Here is a 25,022-nt window from a genome sequence, read left to right as displayed (position 1 = left end):
TGATCAGTGATTATCTACCACGTGAAATCCATTGGTTTGGAACAAAATGTCACAGCAATCTGGCTTATTTCATGATTTCTAATGAATATATTAGCCACTGAAGTTGTGTTTTTAAAGCAGAAATCCTTTCCCGCTGAGATTTTTTTTTAAAAAAGCTTTTATAATAGTTTTATATCACAATTCTAACCTTTCTGTGATGATTATTCTAGAATAGTTGCAAATTAAGTTGATCTTCCAGACGACTCTTTCTTCTAGAAAAGAGTATTTTGTTTTCCATATAGGTGTATTTCTTTTATTTAGCTTTTTTTTGGGGGGGGGGATCATTTCAAAAGTAAATGGATTGGGATTGTTTTTCCTACAAAATTTGAAATATTCTCCACCCCCGCCCCGCGCTAAACATCCAGCCTCTAAAAAGCCCTTTGGCCTTAGTTTACATTGTTACTGGTAAACAACACTTTTACCTTTTATTTTTATCCTCTCCAAGGGTAAAACCCCACAATTACTTTACTACTAACTTCAGACTTCCCTGCTTCGCATCTCCTTCCTCTGCTCCCCGTAAAGCACGCTATTCCCCCAGCATCCCGGTCACTGTTACTGCCGCCTTGTTACCAGATTATATCTGCTATTTATAGCTTTGCTGTAGTGGGCACGTGTGCCCACATCACCAAGCTGTCAGAAGTGGAGAAGGGCGGGCTTTCAATTCAACAGCGAGTACAGAAATTATAGGTTAACCAGGTTGAGATGAAGCTGCACGATGGCACGGGATAAGAAGGTGAGGGAAGAAATGAGAAGCTCCCAGGCTTCGGTGGAGAGTAGCCGCCTTGCAGATATCGGCTCCCCCAATTCACGTATCACACGCTGCTGAATGGCGCCTTTGGTTCTTCTTCTTCTTTTTTAACTACGCTTTGCAACCTACCTTGGTACCCTCACCCTTTCTCCCCACCTCCCTCCTGCAATGCAAGGCTTGAAAGACAGGCAGCCCCACCAATCAGCAGGCTTCCCCAAGAAACTCCCCCCGCCCCTCAGCCCGGTATTAGGCCCAGGCGCGCTCCTCGGCGGCCCAGCGGGTCCCGTCACTGAGCATGCCCGGCGCCTCCACTGCTGCGTTTCCCGGCGACCGTCTTGCAGTGCTTGAGAGCTGGCGACCCCAAAACGGGCCAGCAATGGGGTGGGAAAATAAGATAGCGTTAAAAAGAGTGACAAGCGTCATTTTATTAAGGGTCCTTAATGCCACCTGGACCAGCAGGGGACAAACTGCTTGTTTACAGGTCAGTTTAACAAACAAACAAAAACTTCGGGGAGCATTTGCTTGTGGTGACACTGAGACCGCAAGCTAACAGTGTAAGAGTCTCTGCAAGTAGACCCAAGCTGCTGACTTGTTCTACTCATGAAGTGGGGCCTTTTCCTGTACAGTTGAGCTGGCACCATCCTTGTTTTTTTCCCGATTATCCTTGTGGTCAAGGGTAAAAATTGTATGGGGTGGTTCAATGGGTGTGGAAGCTGTGTGTGACACAAACACTTCAGCCGGTATTTACACAGTCGAGTTCTGGCCTTGTGAACCCTCTGTAGGTCCGTAACATCTTTTTAAAATCACAAATAGATTTCAGAATATGGTAAGGGCCAGGCGTCTCATTTTCTCCCCAAGCCTTCATCCCAAGGTGTGAATCCCCGCCCTCTCTCTAGGATGGGGCGGGGGGGGGAGCAGTGATATTGCCATTTTCTCCCTCAGTTCCTCAGCAGCTAACCCCACCGCGCCAGACATACGACGCTTCCCAGGGATCCCTCTTCTTGTTTTGGAGTGACCATAACCCCCTCCAATCACTGCCCTTGGGCGTCCCTCCGCTTTTTCGTGGTACTTCATTGCAGCAAATGCGGGGATTCCAAGGTGGAAGGCTGGCCCAGAAGTCCTTTAGAAAACCTCACACAAAATACAGATCTCACCATGGCCTATCACCCTGAAACTGAAATCCAGCCTTTATATTTCCAGGGAGAAAAAGCCTTGACTAGGAACCTCCCTCCGGAGGGGTTGATCTTACCTGTTAGGTAAGATCCAGCCCAGCTCTCGCGCCCCCTCCTCCCCGGGCCCTCCTACGCTGGGCTCTGAAGCCGCAGTGCCCCCCCGTCGCCCCCCACCCTCGCTCCTGCGTCTTCCTGAGTTCGCCCGCCCCCCCCCCCGCGTTTTCCCAGACTCCCCTAGTGCCTTCGGGTAGCCACCCAAACACCCCCGCCCGCGCCCGCGGCGGGGATTCCTGCGGGCCGGGGGCGCCCTGGGTGGCGCGCGAGGAGGAAGGCTCTGCGCCAGGGCGGGCGGCCGCATAGGGGCGCTGCCCGAGCGCTGCGCAGAGGCCGGGCGCGGGCGCCGCTGCGGCACGGCCGCGGGGCGGAGAGGGGCGGGCGCGGGGCGGGCTCGGCCGGGAATGTAGAGACCCGGGCGGGAGCCTCCCGGCGGCGGCGGCGGCGGCGGCCAGGCTGCGGAGCGCAGAGGCTCCGTCACGTGTTTTTCTCCTCCGAGTGAGACGGCGGCGCGGTCGGAGGGGGCCGGCGCGCAGAGCCAGACGCCGCCGCTTGTTTTGGTTGGGGCTCTCGGCAACTCTCCGAGGAGGAGGGAGGAGGGGAGAAGTAACTGCAGCGGCAGCGCCTCCCGGGGAAGAGACGTCTTCCCCGACTCCTTCCCCAGCCACCCCCCGTTTCGTCTCCCGCCCTCGTCCTCCCCCCTCCTCCCCTGCCGACTGGAGCGAGGGGCAGGGATGAGCCTGTCCCTCTGGCGCGTCCCCAGCTCCCCAGGCTGCCTAGTAGCGTTTCGCGTGGAAAAGCCACTTTCTCCGCCTGCCGAGATGGGCCCGAACGGGGGCTGCAGAGGACGCGTCCGCGGGCGGCGGCAGCAGCAGCAGCAGCAACGGCCGCAGCGCCGCGGTCTCTGCGATTGAGCTGGTATTTGGGCGGCTGGTGGCGGCGGGGACGGTTGGGGGTGTGGGAGGAGGCGGAGGAAGAGGCGAAGGAGGAGGAGGAGGAGGGAGAACCCCGTGCAACGTTGGGACTTGGCAGCTCGCCTCCCCCTGCCCAAGGATATTTAATTTGCCTCGAGAATCGTTACTTCCAGAGGGGAACTCAGGAGGGAAGGCGCGCGCGTCTGGAGGGGCAACGCCAGGACCCCCGGCCGCCGCCTGCCTGCGCCGGACTCTGGCCCCGGCGGCGAGAGATGCTTCTTCCCGGCCGCAGCGGCTGAAAGGAGACTTGGCTCTCGGGGTATCCGGGCTGCACTCGCGCCGGACGCGCAACCTCCCCGCAGGGCATGAAACGCCAGTAAACTCCGGTCGGGACTATCTCCTTGGCGCAGCTGCTGCGTGCTCCTCTACTGCCCCTCCCCGGCGCGGAGGGCGGCGTGGATTTCGGAGTCAGGGTTTCTGCCGCCTCCAGCCCTGTTTGCATGTGCGGGGCCGCGGCGAGGAGCCTCCGCCCCCCGCCCGGTTGTTTTTCGGCGCCTCCCTTCGCGCGGTGGCGGCGGCGGCAGCATGGCGAGCCCTCCGGAGACTGACGGCTTCTCCGACGTGCGCAAGGTGGGCTACCTGCGCAAGCCCAAGAGCATGCACAAGCGATTCTTCGTGCTGCGGGCGGCCAGCGAGGCTGGGGGCCCGGCGCGCCTCGAGTACTACGAGAACGAGAAGAAGTGGCGGCACAAGTCGAGCGCCCCCAAACGCTCGATCCCCCTGGAGAGCTGCTTCAACATCAACAAGCGGGCCGACTCCAAGAACAAGCACCTGGTGGCCCTCTATACCCGGGACGAGCACTTTGCCATCGCGGCGGACAGCGAGGCCGAGCAGGACAGCTGGTACCAGGCCCTCCTGCAGCTGCACAACCGTGCCAAGGGCCACCACGACGGGGCCGCGGCCCCCGGGGCGGGAGGCGGCGGGGGCAGCTGCAGTGGCAGCTCCGGCCTTGGCGAGGCCGGGGAGGACTTGAGCTACGGGGACGTTCCCCCAGGACCCGCCTTCAAGGAAGTCTGGCAGGTGATCCTGAAACCCAAGGGCCTGGGTCAGACAAAGAACCTGATTGGCATCTACCGCCTCTGCCTCACCAGCAAGACCATCAGCTTCGTGAAGCTGAACTCGGAGGCTGCCGCGGTGGTGCTGCAGCTGATGAACATCAGGCGCTGTGGCCACTCAGAGAACTTCTTCTTCATCGAAGTGGGCCGTTCCGCAGTGACGGGGCCTGGGGAGTTCTGGATGCAGGTGGATGACTCCGTGGTGGCCCAGAACATGCACGAGACAATCCTGGAAGCCATGCGGGCCATGAGCGATGAGTTCCGCCCTCGAAGCAAGAGCCAGTCCTCCTCCAACTGCTCTAACCCCATCAGTGTCCCCCTGCGCAGGCATCACCTCAACAACCCTCCACCCAGCCAGGTGGGGCTGACCCGCCGCTCACGCACAGAGAGCATCACTGCCACCTCCCCGGCCAGCTTGGTAGGCGGGAAGCAGGGCTCCTTCCGGGTCCGTGCCTCTAGTGATGGCGAAGGCACCATGTCTCGCCCTGCCTCTGTGGACGGCAGTCCTGTGAGTCCCAGCACCAACAGGACCCATGCCCACCGGCATCGAGGCAGTTCCCGGCTGCACCCACCTCTCAACCACAGCCGCTCCATCCCCATGCCTTCTTCTCGCTGCTCGCCTTCCGCCACCAGCCCGGTCAGTCTGTCGTCCAGTAGCACCAGTGGCCACGGCTCCACCTCGGACTGTCTCTTCCCGCGGCGGTCTAGTGCTTCCGTGTCCGGTTCCCCCAGTGATGGCGGTTTCATCTCCTCTGATGAGTATGGCTCCAGTCCCTGCGATTTCCGAAGTTCCTTCCGCAGTGTCACCCCGGATTCCCTGGGCCACACCCCGCCAGCCCGCGGTGAGGAGGAGCTGAGCAACTACATCTGCATGGGAGGCAAGGGGGCCTCCACCCTCACGGCCCCCAATGGTCACTACATTTTGCCTCGGAGTGGCAACGGTCACCGCTACATCCCGGCAGCTGGCTTGGGCACGAGCCCAGCCCTGACAGGGGATGAAGCAGCCAGTGCTGCAGATCTGGACAATCGGTTCCGAAAGCGGACTCACTCTGCTGGCACGTCGCCTACCATTTCCCACCAGAAGACCCCATCCCAGTCCTCTGTGGCCTCCATTGAGGAATATACCGAGATGATGCCTGCCTACCCACCAGGAGGTGGCAGTGGAGGCCGAGTGCCCAGCTACCGGCACTCCGCCTTCGTGCCCACCCACTCCTACCCAGAGGAGGGTCTGGAAATACACCCCTTGGAGCGGCGTGTGGGCCACCACCGCCCAGACACCTCCAACCTCCACACCGATGATGGCTACATGCCCATGTCCCCAGGGGTGGCCCCAGTGCCCGGGAGCCGAAAGGGCAGTGGGGACTACATGCCCATGAGCCCCAAGAGCGTGTCTGCCCCTCAGCAGATCATCAACCCCATCAGACGCCATCCCCAGAGAGTGGACCCCAATGGCTACATGATGATGTCCCCAAGCGGCAGCTGCTCTCCTGACATTGGAGGCGGGCCCAGCAGCGGCGGCAGCAGCGGTGCCGCCCCTTCTGGGAGCAGCTATGGCAAGCTCTGGGCAAATGGGGTAGGGGGCCACCACTCTCATGCCCTGCCACACCCCAAACTCCCTGTGGAGAGCAGTAGCGGCAAGCTGTTGTCTTGTACGGGTGACTACATGAACATGTCGCCAGTGGGGGACTCCAACACCAGCAGCCCTTCCGACTGCTACTATGGCCCTGAGGACCCCCAGCACAAGCCAGTCCTCTCCTACTACTCGTTGCCAAGGTCCTTTAAGCACACCCAGCGCCCCGGGGAGCTGGAGGAGGGTGCCCGGCACCAGCACCTCCGCCTTTCCTCCAGCTCGGGTCGACTCCTCTATGCTGCGGCGACGGAAGATTCCTCCTCGTCCACCAGCAGCGACAGCCTGGGTGGGGGATACTACGCGGCTAGGCCCGAGCCTGGCCTCCCGCATCTCCACCATCAGGTCCTGCAGCCCCATCTGCCTCGAAAGGTGGACACAGCTGCCCAGACCAACAGCCGCCTGGCCCGGCCCACGAGGCTGTCCCTGGGGGATCCCAAGGCCAGCACCTTACCCCGGGCCCGAGAGCAGCCACAGCCGCAGCCGCCACCACCCCTGCTGCCCCCTCCGGAGCCCAAGAGCCCAGGGGAATATGTGAATATTGAATTTGGGAGCGATCAGCCGGGGTACTTATCAGGCCCGGGGGTGTCCCACAGCTCGCCTTCTGTCCGGTGTCCATCCCAGCTCCAGCCGCCTCCCAGAGAGGAGGAGACGGGCGCGGAAGAGTACATGAACATGGACCTGGGTCCGGGCCGGAGGGCCGCCTGGCGGGAGAGCACCGGGGTCCAGCCGGGCAGCATGGGCCCGGCGCCCCCTGGAGCTGCTAGCGTGTGCAGGCCCACCAGGGCAGTGCCCAGCGGCCGGGGTGACTACATGACCATGCAGATGGGCTGTCCCCGGCAGAGCTACGTGGACACCTCGCCAGTCGCCCCCATCAGCTATGCGGACATGCGGACCGGCGGCGGCGGTGTCGTCGTGGAGGAGGCCAGCCTGCCTGGGGCCGCCGCGGCCACGCCCTCCTCATCCTCGACGGCCTCTGCTTCCCCCGCCGCGCCTCAAGGAGCAGAGGAGCTGGCGGCCCGCTCTTCCCTGCTGGGGGGCCCGCAGGGACCCGGGGGCCCGAGTGCCTTCACGCGGGTGAACCTCAGTCCCAACCGCAACCAGAGTGCCAAAGTGATCCGTGCCGACCCGCAAGGGTGCAGGAGGCGGCACAGCTCCGAGACCTTCTCCTCGACGCCCAGTGCCACCCGGGCAGGCAACACGGTGCCCTTCGGAGGGGGGGCTGCAGCTGGGGGCGGCGGTGGTGGCAGCAGCAGCACGGAGGACGTGAAACGCCACAGCTCTGCTTCCTTTGAGAACGTGTGGCTGCGGCCTGGGGAGCTCGGGGGAGCCCCCAAGGAGCTGGCCCAAGTGTGCGGGGCCGCCGGGGGTTTGGAGAATGGACTTAACTACATAGACCTGGATTTGGTCAAGGACTTCAACCAGAGCCCTCAAGAGCGCCCCGCTCAGCCGCAGCCTCCTCCTCCCCCGCCCCCTCATCAGTCTCTGGGACGCAGCGAGAGCGGCTCCACCAGCCGCTCCAGCGAGGATTTAAGCGCCTATGCCAGCATCAGTTTCCAGAAGCCGCCAGAGGACCTCCAGTAGCTCAACTGGACATCACAGCAGGTGCGTTTCATGGTGACAAAAGTCAGAAGACAAAATTGCTTTTAACCTTGTGCTCGAATTCTCTTCCCCTGCCCCCGCCCCTCCTTCCCTCTCCTCCCCACGGCTTCTTTAGGGAGTGCACTCCTAGGAGGGAGGGTTCAGGGCACTGGAGATGACACCTGGCTGATGGCCCGATAAATCTGTAGGAGCAGCCACAGGAGGGCTTTTTCCTTTGAGGTTCCCAAGTGAAGTACTTTGGTATTTCCAAGACATATATCCTACAATACCAGTTCTGAGGTGTGTGAAGTTCATGTATAAGAACCTTGATCTCTTTATCGAAGTTTTCTTTTGACTATGCAATTAGGTCAGTCTCTGGAAGGGACAGTTCTATAAAAATATTTATTAATACAGGGGCTAAGCCCTTCATGGAAAGGTAATTTCTCAGAGCTCTTAAGGGTGATTTTATCAAGTTGCTCTGTGTACTTTGGTTCTGTGATTTCACAATACCAAGGCAACATAAATAGCAGTGGGAAGCTTCAATTTTTAGTCCTGTTGCCCTAAAAAGATTCAGAAGTAAGAGCTTGCTTAGGCTTATGTATTTAAAGAAATACCTGTCTGTGACTCTCTTTAGAACGTAATTATTGGTGATATTTTTTTTGTTCCTACCTGCATGAAGATTTATGAAATATTACTCACACACTGACCCACAACCTCACAGGCGTGGCTGCTTTTATACAGTGAAGTCTTGCATGCGTCTGGGACCCATTACTGAGTTAAGAGTTACGAAAATTCATCTCAGCTTGTGTGCCTTACAATTGTCTTTTCTTGCAAAGACCCGCACAGAGACACCACACAGGTCATATTGGGGCTACTGTACATCTTCTGTAAAACTACTTAACATTTTTACATTGAAAAGAAGGAATATTAAGTCAGGGGAATGGGAAGAGTCTGGTTTTCATCTGCACTGAATGTAAGGGCTAACCCTTGTACTCTTCGTTTGTAGGATATTTATTGTTTGCCTTTTAAGTTCAAGAGTAGATGCCTCAGTAAATGTTGAAAGTTGGCTTCAGGTGGTCTGCGGCTAAGGCTGTATTGAAAACGAGAAACATTTGTAATAGGAAATTAGCCTGCCCTTGGTTCTGTTGAGACTGTTTTCTGGTGGTCATGATTGTGGGAGGAGGAGAGGAGTATAGTTTGCAAATAATGAGATGAGTTGGCAATGTAGAAATTTCCAGCATTTGGAAACACTTTATTCTGACAAACTGATTATCTTGTGATAGTCTTTTTATATATGCTTCACCGAATGAGCTTTTAAAAGCATTTTTTCTTCTTAATGTGTGTCCATTCATAAGAAATTCATGTGTGTATTGGGTTCCTATTGATAGGTATTTTTTTATTATGTGGTCACAGTCTCCTTGATTCTAACAGTTTCTAATATTTGACCCGTATCATCTTCTGTTTCATAGAACAAGGTACAGGTATACAGACATTCAAACTAAGATTTTAGGTGATACGATATATTACACAAAGCATTTATTTGATTAGTATTCAAGATTTATTTTCATGATTCGTCCTCTAGAAGAGAGATTTACTTGTGTACCTCAACAGTAAAAATTTTGCTTATTTCAAATGATGTTTTTGGAAATGTGAATCTCTCTAACACTTTAACTGTTTGTGTTGCAAAGTGTTTCATTTATAAAGGAATGAGAATTTGAAGGGAAAAAAAACCCAGCAGAACTAAGATTTTGCTTTTAAAGGAGACGAAAGATGAGGCTAACAAACAATAAGTTTTCCTCACCTGTTTTCTTAATTTGAACAGGTTTTTTTTTTTAAGAGAGTAGAATAAATAATATTTTGTTCTGAAGGAAATTGATGACCAAATAAAGTTTTTGTTTTTCAAAAGGGCTTTAAAATAAAATCCTCCTCATATGGAGGATACACTAAAAACGAACCAACCAAAACAAAACAATCTTCTATTCTTAGCTTTCTGAGGGAAAATGTAATATTCTGGAACAACATATAAGCATATCCTTAATAATCCTGGAGTAGCAATAGACCATGCTTTGATAGCACCATGCAATAAAAATTCTAAAATGTGTATTTGTAAGATGTAAATGGAGAGAGATGAGGGTGTGTGTGTGTGTGTGTGTGTGTGTGTGTTTTAAGTGAGGTACCAAATGCTACTTGGCACATTTACATCCTGAATTCTGCTTGTCTGCCTTTGCCCTGTTGAGTTTAAAGATGTGACGTGATAGGCAACTATCATCTGAAACAAAAAGAAATCAAACCTGTCTGTGGCAAACCACTTTGTCTGGGAATGAGTGTGTTAGACTGTGAAAACCTTGTTTTCCTAACTTCCTCAGCAATTGCTGTCTTTGCCTATCTTTCCGTGTTTCTCAGGTAAAACCTGAAATAGGAAAGGAATGAGGGGCTCAGAGATGTGTGCTCTTTCTCCTAACCCCTCATTTTAAACAGCTCTTCTTGTTGAATATTTTTCACTGGAACATTTCTGAGGTATTTAGTGCAGGTGCCCAGGACTGCTGGTTGCCCTTGATTCACCTTCTGTCTGACCCCCTTTTCCGTTTCTCTTCTCTCTCTTGGCCATCCGTGCGTGTCTCCACTGGGTTCTGACCTGCTGGGTTGTTTTATCCCCCTCTCCTATGCCCCTTGTTTCCCACCTCTTATTTCATGTTCCTGCCATTGTCTTTTTTTTTCTTTCGGGCTCCATTTCATAATTTCGCAGTACTTGTGGCCTACTCTCCGCAGAGAGTACATTGAGAGCCCAAAAGGGAGGGCAGAAAGGGCATGGCAGCCCAGCTACCTTCAACCAGCATTTACCGCAAATTTGTGTGTTAGTTTTGTAAGTGCAGCTGGGCAGATAGAGCAGGCTTTGGCAAAGACACAGACTCCAGCCATTGCTTTAAGGTTCCTTTTTTTTTCGGTCATTTTGTTACGTCCCCTTGAAAAACAAAATGGGCCATTTTTCTTCCTTTCACTGCATTTCCTAGTTGTGATTTCCAGGATGCCTACCTCCACGACTACCTCCCATCTCTCCTTCCCTCTCCCTCCCTCCTGTCCCCTCGCTGTGTGGCCTTTTTGTCTGGCGCACACCCTCTGGGCTCTGGCACTTTCCCGTTTCCTCGGTCACCTCTGCTTCCTGCATTCCTCCCTATTTATTTGGGGCTTGGCTCCCCCTGCCTCCTGCAAAGCCCCCTTTGGCCTGGGGTCGGGGGGTCTGCAGCGAGGCTGAGGCCACCCTAAGAAGACTCCAGTCTGGCCCTCCTCCGGTCGCCTGGGGGCGCGGGGGCGGCCGGGTCCCTTCCCCGGCGCGTGGTGTGAGGTGGCGGTGGCGGGCAAGCCGCGGCCCCTGCACAGCAGTGCAGAGTCTGGCCCTGAGCGGGCGGGGCAGCCGGGCTCTGATTGGCCCCGCCAGAGCCAATCAGCGCGAGCGTAGGCCGAGCCGCAGCAGGGGTGGGGAGGGGCCTCGGGCGAGGGTTGATAGGGGGCCTTGGTCCGGAGTCCGGGGGTGGCGGCGGGCCGGGCATCCGTCGCCCACCCCTCTCCCTCCACCCCTTCCCTCTGGAGCACACAGAACTGAGCCAAGTACACGCCCCCTCCACCCCCCTCCCAGAGGATGTTATGCACTCGGCCTTATTCTTGTCCATCTAGACCAGAATCCTAAGAATGAGAAAGTCCAACCAGCCCACTGACAGAGGCCGGAAACACACGCTTCCTCTTATATTTAATTGAGAAAAATCCAGGCCGTGACCATGTGACGTGCCCCATTTTGTTTCCCTCCTCTCTTTACTACGGTTTACTACTACACCACGTTCCTGTTCCTTCACCTTCCTGTCTTGAAATCTGCAAGCAGGAGGGAGCTCTACAGCACGTGGTTGTAGGATTGATTGGGTTGGCTCAAGATTTTTACATTTACTTCTCTTACTATTGGGAGGGAGGAGAGAAAAAAACGGAGTAGGAAATACAAGTGCTGTGGCTGGCACCGTGTGGGGATCATTCGGAAAACACATTTGGCTTGAAATTACGTTAGGCTCAACCGCTTATTGAGTGCTTGCAGTTTGCAAAGCACCAAGCTAGATAAGATCAACAAAAACTGACCATCCTCGGCCGATGGGAGCTCACTGAGAAATGAAAACGTCTGATGTAGCTTGCTTGCAAATCGTGAGAATCTAGAAATTCGTTACAAGGGCTTTGGTAGGGTTCCTTACTGAGCTTGGAGGTAATGCTGCTTGCTTCTCAAAAACAGATTTGTCTTTTGACCAGTGACAGCCCTAGTGACAGCTCATCAGGGCAGGCTGGGCGAACTGATTTTGAAAGCTTGCTAGATTTGTGTTGTGCTCCCTCACATAACCAAAATTGTGTGAAATGTAGTACCAGATGAGATCGGAAATTTGTTCAGATTTGTCTTTTGTACAATAAAGAGGGGAACTAACAAAGAGAAATACCATGGAAGTATTTTCTTCTCCCCATCCCTCTCAAATAAGCATTTCTCACCAGCCAGCAATCCCTGTTGCAATCACTGAATCATAAGCCCCAAAGGCAGCATTTTTCCTTAGGTGTTGATTGAAACATCTCAGGTGAAAATGTAAGGAAGTAATTCTATGCCCCTGAGTAATTCTATGCCCCAATACTGCTTCTGAGCAGGTGGGAGTGAGCTTCTCTGCTGTTCCAGGAAACTTTGAGCATCTAACAATCCTCTTAATTTCTGCAATTGTTTGGGTAGCTTTTTGTGTTAAAAATAAACCCATAACAAAATTTCATATACTGGAGTCATTTATCTGATTGCCCCCCAGATAAACACACTATCTCCAAGATTGTCTTAAGAGTAAGAGACTTGGAATCCAAAAGGGCATACTTCCCTCCCCCCTCCTTTTTTTTTTTTTTGTTTGTTTGTTTATCAGAATTCCCGGAAAGTAGTTTAATGCTATCTTGAGTGATACAATGGAAAAAACAGCTTCTGGGAGCTAGAGATCTTGCTTTGTAGCACAGCCTGTTCCCTTCACTAAGCTGAGCGACCTTGAGAAAGTCACTTAATTTCTCTGTACTATTTCCTCATCAGTAACTGGAGAATTTTGTTCTAAATTATTCTAACTTCCTTTGCAGCTCTAAACGTAGGGATATTTTGGAGAAAATGACTGATATTCTTTAATGGGTCAGTTGTAATGAGGATTCTTTCTGAGGAAGCTATTGATGGGGTGTAATGAGGTGCACTTGAATGTACTGTTCTGTCCTGTTCTAACTTCTGGATCACTCTTTATGGTTTGATTCAGGACTGATTTTTAACCTTTCTTGTTTGGAGGGGGCATTTTCAGGTTTTAACAGACCTTAAGACAAACCTTCCTGACTACACCAGTCTAAATTTTTGGAACCTTCTCTAGACTGGATTCGGTTCCTCTCCCTCCTCCCTAAGGTCAGCTGTTGGAAGCATCCCTCCCCACCTGACAGTATAGGTCCGGCTTTAACCAATCCATGTCTATGACATTATTCTGTTTATTATGTTGGAAATCACCCCTTCTTGCGCTGGTGGTCTGTTTATGGACAGTGTTTCTCATTTGTTCCATCAGAATCCTTCAGTGAGGTATCCACTTGAGTGAATGGAGAGGAAATCTGAGAGGGCAATTGAGAACTATAGGAATTTGTGCACAATTTTTTGTTTAGTTTTATTTTTCTCTGTTAGACGGGTGAAAAAGTTCTTGCTGGCAGAAATCAGTGTTGTCCGACTTTGTGCTTCAGGATTTTTGATTGGTCGTTTGAGCTGTACAGTGCTTTGCTGACCCAGTGTAATCCTGACTGTCCAGTTGCCAATGTAGTCAGAGGTTCCTACCCTTTGGGCACCTCCATGTGTGTTTCATAAATCATTAGAATAGTTTATTGACTTTCAATCAAAACTTCATTAACCTAGTGCTTTTCCAATCCTCCTGCTATAATCATGTATATTTCTTAGCTGTATAGTATATGAATGGTTCCTTTTATTTTGGTGAGCTGGTAGTTTTAGTATAATGGAACGTTTCACAATTTTAAGGTTTTGTTTTGCTTTGTTTTAAAGAAATCCATTTCCTCAATTATTTCCTCATGTTACGGAGTTACTGGAAATTGTATTCAAGGAAAATAGCTTCTTGTGGATTAGTTTGAAGTCGGTTTCACGCTAAACATTCTGTAACTTTTTTTCATACTAATACTTTTTTTTTTTTGGCTGCGTTGGGTCTTCATTGCTATGCATGGGCTTTCTCTAGTTGTGGTGAGCGGGGGCTATTCTTCATTGCGGTGCGCGGGCTTCTCATTGCAGTGGCTTCTCTTGTTGCGGAGCACGGGTTCTAGGCACGCGGACTTCAGTAGTTGAGGCTCGTGGGCTCTAGAGCTCAGGCTCAGTAGTTGTGGCGCACGCGCTTAGCTGCTCCGCGGCATGTGGGATCTTCCCGGACTAGGGATCGAACCCGTTTCCCCTGCATTGGCGGGTGGATTCTTAACCACTGCGCCACCAGGGAAGTCCCCTAATACTTTTCTTGTGTTTAAAATAATAGATACTCTACCACATTTATAATTATGTAATTGACTTATTATTTTATTACCTTGTGAGTCCATAGCTGTATGGCAAACTTTAAAAGTTCTCTTAAAAATGTTATTGAAAGAGGCTCAGAAGTTGTAATCACATTGAATTTTAACTTAACAGAATTAAATTTTGATGTTGGTATGGTATAATTGTATACTCATTTCAAACTATTGTGAAATGTTGCAAAAAGAGTTGTTGTAAAGCTTTTTAAAATGATAGACTAGTAAATATCATCTTTTTGGTTCTATTCTTATCTTCCAGTATAGAAATGGTAGTATTTTCTCCCATTCTTTTTTTTTTTTTTTTTTTGCGGCACGCTGGCCTCTCACTGTTGTGGCCTCTCCCGTTGCGGAGCACAGGCTCTGGACGCGCAGGCTCAGCGGCCATGGCTCATGGGCCCAGCCGCTCCGCGGCATGTGGGATCTTCCCGGACCGGGGCACGAACCCGTGTCCCCTGCATCGGCAGGCGGACTCTCAACCACTGCGCCACCAGGGAAGCCCTCCCATTCTTAATTTATGGGAATAGGCGGAAGACAGATCAGATAAATATAAGGTACTGTCATCTATGGGAAGAGGAAAGTTTTCCATTTTAATAATCTTGCTGCAGGCTCTACTATAATCTATTTGCTAAAACAAATTTGGTTGGATAAATGTTATATGTGCTTCTTCAGTGAGTCAGTGATCTTTGAGTAACAGAGCTTTTACAAATGATGTATTTAGGTTGAAAAGGCTGCTTTTCTTTTTCGACCCCCTTTCTGCATTTTCATGAATGATAGCGGTGGAATTAAATACGTGGGTCAGAAAATAATTTTAATTGTGTTTATCTTCAAGCAGAGAGAAGATTTTTGTGGTTTTATTACCCTACCTTGAATATTTTATTAAGCTGTGTTGCCTTCATTGTCTTCCTTTGCCATTCCCTGTTTTTGTTGTTGCTGTTTTCCAGTCTGTGTCACACTGTCCACCATCACCTCTGTCCCTGTTGGAGCCAAACCCATATACACTGGTTGCTAATTGGTCGGACTGAAGAAAATGCCAGTATAACCCAAGTTGTAGTAAAGAAAAAAGACGTTGATAAACTTCCCTCCCCCCTTTTTTTTCTGTTGACCAAAAAATACTTTGATGTGAGTTCTCTGATCCTCCCTGACATATTTATATTTAGGTCATGGTACTGGACAGTATCAGTTTCTTGAGAAATTGATAGTTGTGTTATGTTTGTTGAAATGATCAAAGAGGCATTCTTTTGGTTGTTGTTGTTTTCCTTCATATATCTAGTGTGGCAAACAAGTTATATTTTACACAGAAAGTTGTGATTCTTTTAGGAAGGTTATGATCTAAATGAGACAGGCAAAATTTAAAAAAAAGACATTTGCTAAAAATAGAGCAGTTGAAGGTCTCTGAAATATTCAGTAATTACTATGTATTTAACTACTATTCAATATTCTCCAATGATGATCTCCCTGTTCTTTTAAAGATTATTAAAAGGGCTCTGTGGGATATGAAACATAATCATACTTAGCCTTGAATTTTAGGGATTCTGGGAATAATCAGAAGAACTTTCCATCTCCATTATTACAATAATGGAGGCCACCCACCTCCCAACCCCAAAATAACTGATCTACCTTTGGCCAGATAGGCCCTAAACTATGATTCCCCTCCCCCACTTTGCCTCAATAAACACCATTGAGCACCTGTGGTATTCCAAACAACACGTACTTTGTTAAGAGGATGGGGATGAAGACATGGAAACGGGGACAAAAATGGGAGGGAGGAGGATTCATCCAAGTAATTACCAAGTTTCTTATGGCACAGCTTACTTGGGGGGAAAAATTGAGATTCAGAAGGTGCAGTCCATGAAAATCTGCATTTTTCCTATACTTTCAGGGCTAAAGTGCCCATCTGTCTTAAAGTTTTGCAGGCATCTAACCATGGCTTCCTGCCTCACCATAACACAAGCATACTTAAATAGTTTATAAGGCTGTTGAAACTCTCCTTTGGGAGAATGGTGCATTTTCGGCCATTCTGCTAGCAAGCATAATATTTACAAGAAACAAGAAAAAGATATCTTTGGTCTAAGTGAAGCAGCCAGGAGAGGGGTCCAGGTGTTAAATGTGCAGGAGTTCTGTGAGTACTTGTCACGGGTTGGTCAGTGTTAGGAAACATGGGGTGAAGATGAGGGCTGCAAAAGGAATTGTAAAATCTTTTCTTTTGGTCTTAGAAGCTCTATTATTCAAGGACTTTTTCTACCCCTTTGGGTAGGTGGTTTTTATTTTTAGTAGTGAAAACCTCTAAGCCTCTGACTTCTGGTTCCTGTGCTTGCTTCTGGCGGGAAGTATAATCTTCTTTGAGATTTTGCCATTTTTCTTTTTTAAGCTCTCTCTCTCTCTCTCTATTTGTTTTGATGGTGTGCAGTCATACTTGTTTTTAAGCTTATCGTAGTTTCTTCCAGAAACATTAAAAAGCATTTTTTTAAAGACCACCAAGTTTTATGATAGTTTGCTGTATCTATTCACACTATTTTTTTCTTTAATATTTTGGTATAGGCAATGCATGCATGTGCTGTAAGTTTCAAGTGGTTTAAACATTTTTTTAAAGGTATAGAGTGAAAATTAAGCCTTCCTCCCACTCCAGTTCCCCAGCTTCTCTTCTCAGAAGCCACCACCAATGCTTGTTTTTTGTTTATCTTTCCAGAGATGAGCTGCTCATAAAATTTGAAGCTTAGTAATAGAAAGTTGGGTAAATGCCCAACAGCTCAGAGTCTTCCATGGAAGAACACACTCAGACCCCACATTTCTGCACGAAAGGATCACAGCAGACAATATACCTCTTACAATAGACTCACTGCTTTGTTTTTGTTAAAGGGAAAAAGAAAAGTACTCTTTATTTTCCATGCCTCTTTTGAATACTCGGGTTAAAAGAAGTACATAACCCACAAAGGAGGAAAAGCATTAGTTAAGAAATGGTCACCTTTTCTAACTTTGAGGTGTTTGTGCTAATTGATGGAGACGGAGAAGGTGTCTAAATTTTCAAATTTTCATGGTATTACTCAAGTATTCGGCACCCAACCCCCTTAGCCCCCCACCCCAAGACTGAATGAATAACTAGTTCTTAATATAGTGCAGTAGGATTAAGTATAAAGGTTAAGGATCTTTGTGAAGACTTTCTGGACACTAGGGTCTCATAGTTTTGAGAGTTCAAATGAATTAATACCTCTTGCTGGATGACTGAGAGCTAGAAGTTCACCTCTGAGAAAAACATAAAAAGTGACTGCTTGGAGCTTCTAGTACCAGAGGCTGTTGTCTATATTTTTATTTAATGCCATTAGTGGTTGGTGAAAATATTCATGCTCTTTTCCTAGAGGAGAGAATTATACTTTCTAACAGTCCTCAGGTGGCTCACACAGGACTGGAAATGAAATGTCCTGGAAGGGCACCCAGAGCCAGAGGACCTGAGGCATCTTGAACGATCCCTCTGCCTGTTCACCAAGACTGCCCTTTTCCCATGGACACAGGAAGCTGGACCGGATGAGAACTTCAACTTGAGTGGGGAGAGATGAGGAGCAATGACTGAAATGGAGTCAAAGACTTTTAAATGGGTCGAAAGAGGTTTTCCCACCTGAGCACAAGCCCAGATCTGGGTAATGCAGAGTTGCTAATTATTGGAAAGCAAACCCAAAGGGTTGGCAACATCCCACTCAAAGCCAAAGCAGGACTTTGAACTCTTTGCCCCAGATCTTCTACCAGGCCGTATTTACTTGTTTCTTTTACCAGAATCCCCAGTGTCTTAAATGTTCCTGAGGTTACAGAACAAAACAAAATGGGGCCACTGTATAAAGTATGTCATGGTAGAGGGAGGGGAGGGAAATCCCTAAAGTGTTTTGAGGGGCTGGCTGAGTGAGGGTATTTATAGCCTAGTCTTGGCAAGTCCTACCTACCCCGCTCAACTCCTACCTTGACTGCCGTTTTTGCCCCCTTTCCCAATTCCAGTGCATGCTTTAAACCACAGCTAAACAATAATTTTCTTTCAAAGTTGATCCCATCCCTCTGGTTAGATTAAGGAATATAAATATTACATTTTTTTTTAAAGAATGGGTAATGAGTTAATTTCTGAAAACATTTTACCTCCACTAGTAGGGTACCCTGGACGTCATTGGGATTATAGTTAAAACTTTCCCTTTTGCCTAAACTTTACTGCGCGTGTGTGTGTGCGCGTGTGTGTATGTGTGTGTGCGCGCACGCGTGTGTGCGTGTGGGGGGGAGTGGGGGGGCAGAGGGTTAGCATATGGAAACTACAGTCCAGTAAAAAGGGTTCTACTCCTAAAACTAAGTCTTTAAAGGTATCTTGCAGCCTGAGCCTTGGTCCCTCGCAAGTCCCTGCAAGGGACGACCTTCAGAAAGTGTGCGGGCTTGTTGTTTCTCGGGCCTTTGAACCGGGTGAGGAATGTGTCTTAAGACGGAAAAATGAATGGTTGGTGCTTTTAGCCTCCAGCTTGAAACTCGCTGGAGGAATGTTATTGTCCCTTCAGAGCCTGCTTCCCAACCCCCAGGGCTCTTGGAAAGCATCTTTGCAGGATGAAGTCCTCAACAAAAACCCATGCCACATACTGGACTGAATGTTAATATTATGACATAGTATGAGTGTGTTTCGTGTTTGGTAATTGCAGTCATTGTTGCTTTTGTTGTGGTCATCCATTTAGAATGCTTGGTGTCAGTTGATTTATCTCTTGTAAAAATAAAATACAGTGTGTTTGTGTGTAAAAACAAAAACAACAACAACAAAACAACCCTTGCCACCCAATTCGATCTAATTCACTACTTTTTGGTGGATTTTAAATGAATGTCTCTTCTCTAAGAATAGAACCCCATTCTATGGCTTCCTCACCACCCCAACTGAGATGATTTATAGTTACTCATGAGATAAAGAAACTTCAGGCTTTTTTTTTTGGCTTGGGGAATATTATTTTAAAAAATAGTGACAGGAGGTATTTAGGGACATAAATAAAGAGTTCTTAGCTCTGATGAGTTCAGAATGGATTTCACCATCTGTAAAATTGCATTTGCAATGTAAAATCAATACATTTAAATGATCAAAGAAAACATTTGAAGTATTCAATTTGCTGGGTTCCTGTGTACCTAGCACCCAGTCTCTTTCCTTTCTTTTAGAAAGCTTACCCCTTCCTGCGAGATGCTGGAAACCCCTGTCCTGGCTCTAATTACTGGTTTAATGCTATTCCTTCCTACTAAAAATTGTAAGCTGTTTGAGAGTAGTGTCACTAATTGTTTCATGACTCCAGTATCTGTGGAGGTGCACACAAAATGCTTGCCAAGTTAAAAATTTGTATATCAACAAACAGTTCTAGAGAGAGTTGTTGAACCAAGGAGAAGACGGCTTTAGAAAAATCCCAAACAAAAACAATACTGTGGATATATTTTGAGTACCTCAAGCCATTTCATTTGCCAAATATTTTAAAAATCATATTCAGATTTAGCAATATATTAAAAAAAATAGTCAAACAAAATTACAGGAGTCTTTGCAATCTGATATGACCGGATATGAAAACTTGGGGAAAATTAATTTCAGCTGCCTCATTGCTGTGTCTGAAATCCTTGGAAACTTCCTCTGTTCCCCCAAACCATTCTTTTAAAGATTGACAGAAACTTTGCTTTGTTTTGACAAGATTTATTTCTTTGCTTCCAACAGTAGTTCATCAACTTTTATTCTGCTAATAGAGTTCTTCTGATGTTAATTGTAGCCTACTGATCTAGGTCAGAGCATAGCATTTTCACTGAGGTTTAAGATATCAAAAGCAATGAGAAAAGTATTTGAAAAATAATTACTGTATCATAGTTACGTCTATTTTTAAAAAGAGGCCAGTTGTTAAGTATTTGATTCATAGAGTAGCCTTCTGATTTGTCCCTATGCTCATTCTTTTTCTTCCACTCGAGTATATTGTTGCTAATTAGCCCTCCTACTAAAATATAGGTAAGGTCTGGGAAAAGGAATTAAATGTAAATGAGTCCATTTTGCAAGTGTGGTACTTCTTACTACTCTGCTAAAAAGTTACCTTGGTCTCAGCAGTTGACCCTAATTGCCAAGATATGAGACTTTTCCCTTGTTTCCGCTCTTGATTACGGCTGGGCTAGTTTGATGACCAAAGGAGTAGAATGTATGTTCTAAACTAGCTGTTCAGCTATTATAGCAATTCTTTTTAAACATTGCTTGAAATTTTAAGTATTACGCTAACAATTAGCATCCAAACAATTTTACATATAGCAAAACATTGGTCATCCTTTCAGATAAAACTCCACAAGTCCCCAGGATCTGTAACATAAATGTGTTCTATTTTATTTTAAATAGGACTTCAGTTTTCTTGGTCCTGCACAGTCACATTGGCATTCAGGCTACTTTCTAAAATTTGAAAGTGTTTCCAACGGGTATGTGTCGGGTATTGAGCTAGGCTATTTTTCTCTCTGCCAAGGTGGTTGACTGGGTTTACATGCTTAGTGCAATGTGTCTGGCATTTGGTTGACACTATTTGTTGTAGATACTGAATGAATGAATGTGGGACCATATGTTTTTAAACCACAGTATGGGAAAGGTGCCAACACCTCATTTATCTGGAGAGCAGAATCCTATTCTATTCATGAGGACAGAGAGTTTTTCTTAGCTACGTTACCACTGTCTGACACTTGGTGGTACTTCTTGTCTTACATGTTTCCATTCATTCCATAATTAAACTGTTGTAATTACTGAACCTGAAAGTTTGAAGAAATCATAACTGGTCTTGAAGATAGTTTTGGGGAATCGCCAAAGACTCAAATGTTTGTAGTTCTGGTTAATTAATGCAACAAGGAGTTAGTGAGATACTACTTAGTGTCAGGCATATCCCTAAGTTTTTGAGTTACAACTGTAAAGAAAACACATGAAAATTCAGACCCTCATAGAGCTTTTTTTAATGAGGACTGGTTGAGGGAGAGGCTAGAAAGGATCGGCCTTCTCGGGGGACAAATAACATCCACTGAGAGAAGGAATAGGGACTACTGGCCCTTTTTCTGGACTTGAGGGGTTGACATTGATTTGTTCATGTACTTTTACTTTAAAACTCATCACGTCCTTTTGCCTGGATCTAAGTACGTCATTTGTACTCCTTGGGGTTTTTCAGTCATGATTAAGGTTGCCTTGTGACTCACAAGTGAAGCAAAGTCAGATTTTCCTAACGTCAAAGGGCAGGATTTGAAAGAGAGGGAAGTAAGACTTGAAATTGGTGTGTGTCTGCTTTAGAGAAGATTGTCTTACATGAAAGGCAAGATCTAGAACAGATGACACCATGGGAAGGGTGTGCGGGGTGTGTGATGTCTCTAGGAGGCCCTGGAAAAGACTGGCCATAGCTGTGGCCACCACTGTGTGTTGGGCCACATGTGTGTGCTGGTGTCATGAACCACAGCTTATGTCGTAGTTTTGGATGGTAGTATTGATAGTTTTCACTGAGTTTTAAGAGGTTTCTTTTGAAGACTATTATGCAAAACTGGTAATTCTTTTCTGAAGTTTTGGTTGAAAATTCTGTTGGACAATTATTTAATATGTTTGCTTTTCTCTACATTTATTCCTTATACAAAATGTGAGGAAAGACCAATATCTTGAAACTACTCTTTAAAAGGTGCTTTTATTTTGCTATTACTGCCTAATTTACTAATAAGGATCTTCAGGTATGTTCCTGTTACATCCATACATCACGAGAGTAAATTCCACCATTTTGAGGTAACTTTTCTAGTGGTTACCAGCTTTTATGGTGACAAAATCTGAGATTATTTCCCTCATTCTGATAGTAGTGGTGACAAGTGATGACCCTTGTCCTTTTTTTTTGTAAATTGAATATATAAATTATATTTTTATCAGGAGATTTAAATTTATGTGGTTAAAAAAAAACTTCTGTGAGGTACAATAAGGTTCTGAAAACAAATTAAAGATAAAACAATGAATACATTTAAACGTGCAGAAGATAAAACAAGAAATCATAACAACATTGGTACTGTTATTAATCAGTTTGCTAAAAGAGGAAATAAGACTGGAAATGAATTTAAACAGAAATTCGTAGAAGAAAATAGGCCATAAACATAAAATATTTCATAAGTGATTGGACAATGCTCATGAAACTGAATATAACCTTCTGTGTTTCAAATATAATATATATCAATATTTAATTGCTGAAATTTAATTGTAGAGCCAGTTGCCTCTGAAAGAAATTTTGCATCATCCAACTTTTCTATAAAAAAATCAATAATTATATCAAATACAGTTTACAATTTGGGGTTCTTTAAAGTGTCCAGAAAATTTAAAGGTGTTTGAAAACCATTTAGAGAGCAGAATACATGAATATTTTTATAATTAACTAAACTTGTTTTATTGCTCATTTTTAACTCAGTAGTATTTTTTTAAGCATTTCCTTACTTTCTGTTACTATAAGATACTCCATGATCATCTTATTTGTTTCCTGCCCCAGTCCTAGAATCATCAGTTTCTCCAAGGAGCCCTGATTCCTTTTATTGGAGAACTGTATTAGAAACCAAGATCTTGGCACTAGGTGTGTTTGTTCCTACTGGGATGTTATTTCTTTTTTGCCCTCTCAGCTGTCAGAGTAAGGAAATGTATGTGTGTATACTAACCCATATATATATATATACACATATCTATAAAAATTTCTGCATGTAACCATCTGTAACTATACTAAGCTAAGCATGAGTTCATACTAATGTATAAACTCTAATAAATTTCTGTATGGATTATTCTAGCCTCCTTCCCTTGCTTATCTGCACCTCCCACCCCAAAAGTGAGAAACTTGGCTGTCACCATCCTTCATCCATTTACTTGTTTGTTCAGTTCCACTACATATATGTACATAGAAGTGTCAGAATTGTCAACCCATGCCCTAGAGGAAATGACTTTATCAACTAGAGTGCAGTTTCTTTTGCCTTTAGTTTTGTAGATTTGCCTCGTTTCCAGTTACCTAGGTCAGCACCTGATAATCTCCACATACTTCAGTGAGGTTGCTTCATGCATCCGTAATACATCTAGATGCTTCAGTCACATTCTACATTCTACCCGTAATCACTGATCTCTCAAATTAAAAAAAAAAATTTTTGCATACACTTAAGGCTTAACTCTTTTTGCTATCAAGTTCTAAGTTTTGACAAATGCTTAATGTCTTGTGTTTACCATTACAGTATCATGCAGAATAGTTTCACTATCCTAAAAATTACCTGTGCTTCCCTGTTTAAACCTCCTCCCTCTCCCCAGCCTCTGGGGATAAACCACTGATCTGTTTATCATCTCTGTAGTTTTGCCTTTTCCAGAATGTTATATAATTGGAATCACACAGTGCGTACGTTTACCAGACTGGCTTCTTATACGTAGCAGTATGCTCTTAAGATTCATCCATGTCCTTTTTTATGGCTTGACAGTTTCATTTCTTTTTATTGGGGAATAATATTCCATTGGATGGATGTACAACAGTTTGTTTATCCAGACCATTGACCTTTTATGGGATGTTTTCCTACATGTGTTTGAAGACCTTTGTGAAGTCATCTCTCAGGTTTCCCTTCATATTCACCATCATTAAGTTTTAGTTGGCATTCTGATTTCTCAAACCTTCAGTCAGTTCTGTGGTTCTTTCCAAAACCTATAAAATATTCTGCATCTTTTTCCTGCCCAGAATTGGCCAACATTCTGGAGTAGAGTGTTTCAGACGAACCCAGGGTACAGTTGGAGATTTGCTTTCTGATTTCTCCAGTTCTCCCCCATTTTAATCTGCTTGTGTCAGTGTTTATTTGTTCAGTGGCAGCAGAATGTTTTGTATCACGTTGGAGCCCCTGTGATCACCTTCTTAAGCTTTCTTGCTTCAAGGACCTAGCTAGTTGGAATTTTTTAAACAGTTACATGAATCCTTCTACTAGTAGTCTTCTAAAAAATATTTTATAATATTGCCTCATTATAGATATTTACAAAATCCATTTTTCTCCTACAGTAATTTTTTCCCAGGTCTCAGGGGATCAAGTTAATCCACTTCATGTGAGCTTGGTCATCATCGATTCTGGACATCCAGTAGGAATCTGGAACTGGCCAGGCATTCCCGTCTGATCTGGTTTCTGGGTGGTTCACACAAGGCAGCCACCAGGTTCATCGCTGTCTGGACTTGTAGTCTGGGGATAGGGCTTTCCTTCCTGAACTGCAGAATTGTTCCTGGCTCATAAAGGGGCCACTCTGTGAGAATCAGTGCTTATCACCCTGGTGTGAAAAAAGGCAGCTACTTAGCAATTGGCTAAAAGGGGCATGAAGAGCCTATTTATAGAATCTTTCAATACTTAACAAAAATTTTTGAGCATTTACTATAATTCAAGGTGAAGTCAACCTTAAGGCTACTGTCCTAGGGTGACTTCCACTGACCAAGGTAAAACCCCTTCCTACCCAGCTGGGGTGGATATGCCCTGGGGCAGGTAACTAGAGGAGGGAGTGATAAGAGGGCCATAAAGGCACAGAAGTTTTGTTCAAATACCATAAAATCCCAGGCCGTTTATCGTTTATGTTCTGTGCCATAGTCCCATTCCACATAGTCTTTCTTTTTTTTCCTTTAAAAACACAGACGTTGATTTTTTTTCTCTCTTTCTCTGAAATGGTCTCAGCTTGTTGTGTGATTCTGGCAATAGAATTCCTGACATACTAGATCATAAAGATTATAGCTAGGTGTCTTTTATACCTGTGTGCATGTGTGTGTCTCCATGTATTTTATCCTTGGGTTACATGAGTAATTTTTCAAACACATTCCCGTATAATCAGTTTTGTTGTCTGTACTTGTTGACTATGAAAGCCCCTGGAAGAGTTGTTTAAAAGACCTAGGGGTTTCTTGAAACACGTCCTTTTCACCAAAATGACTCTCTGAACAAAAGCTATTTTTAAGACTGTTTAAAAATTAACTGACCTGAAATAAATCTTATGTTCTTTTGTGAACTATATATTAAAAATAGGGATCTATATCTGCTAATGGCTTTTGTTTCAAAATTTCCAGAAATATCCAAATAGAGTGCTATAGGTCATTGACTAGGGACATTCATGGGATCCTCCATAGAATTCCTGGGGCTGCTGGATTTTGCACGTTCTCGATTGCCACCAAAGCCTAAGAGGAATTGGTGTGACTGGACTATATTTGCAAT

General features: G+C 46.3%; 1 protein-coding gene across 1 annotated transcript in view; it reads left to right on the top strand.

Moving 5' to 3' along the window:
- Nucleotides 1-3,424: 3,424 nt before the first annotated feature.
- The window catches only part of IRS1 (insulin receptor substrate 1), a 61,104-nt gene continuing 39,506 nt past the window's right edge, over nt 3,425-25,022 (top strand). Inside the window, exon 1 of the mRNA XM_081241947.1 lies at nt 3,425-7,274. Coding sequence (XP_081098073.1) covers nt 3,513-7,253 — 3,741 coding nt within the window. The 5' untranslated portion in view covers nt 3,425-3,512 and the 3' untranslated portion in view covers nt 7,254-7,274. The remainder of the gene's footprint in view (nt 7,275-25,022) is intronic.

Source organism: Mesoplodon bidens, assembly GCF_964165515.1.
Source record: "Mesoplodon bidens genome assembly, chromosome: 8".
NCBI classification, from domain to species: domain Eukaryota; kingdom Metazoa; phylum Chordata; class Mammalia; order Artiodactyla; family Ziphiidae; genus Mesoplodon; species Mesoplodon bidens.
This window is presented reverse-complemented; position numbering and strand designations above follow the sequence as displayed.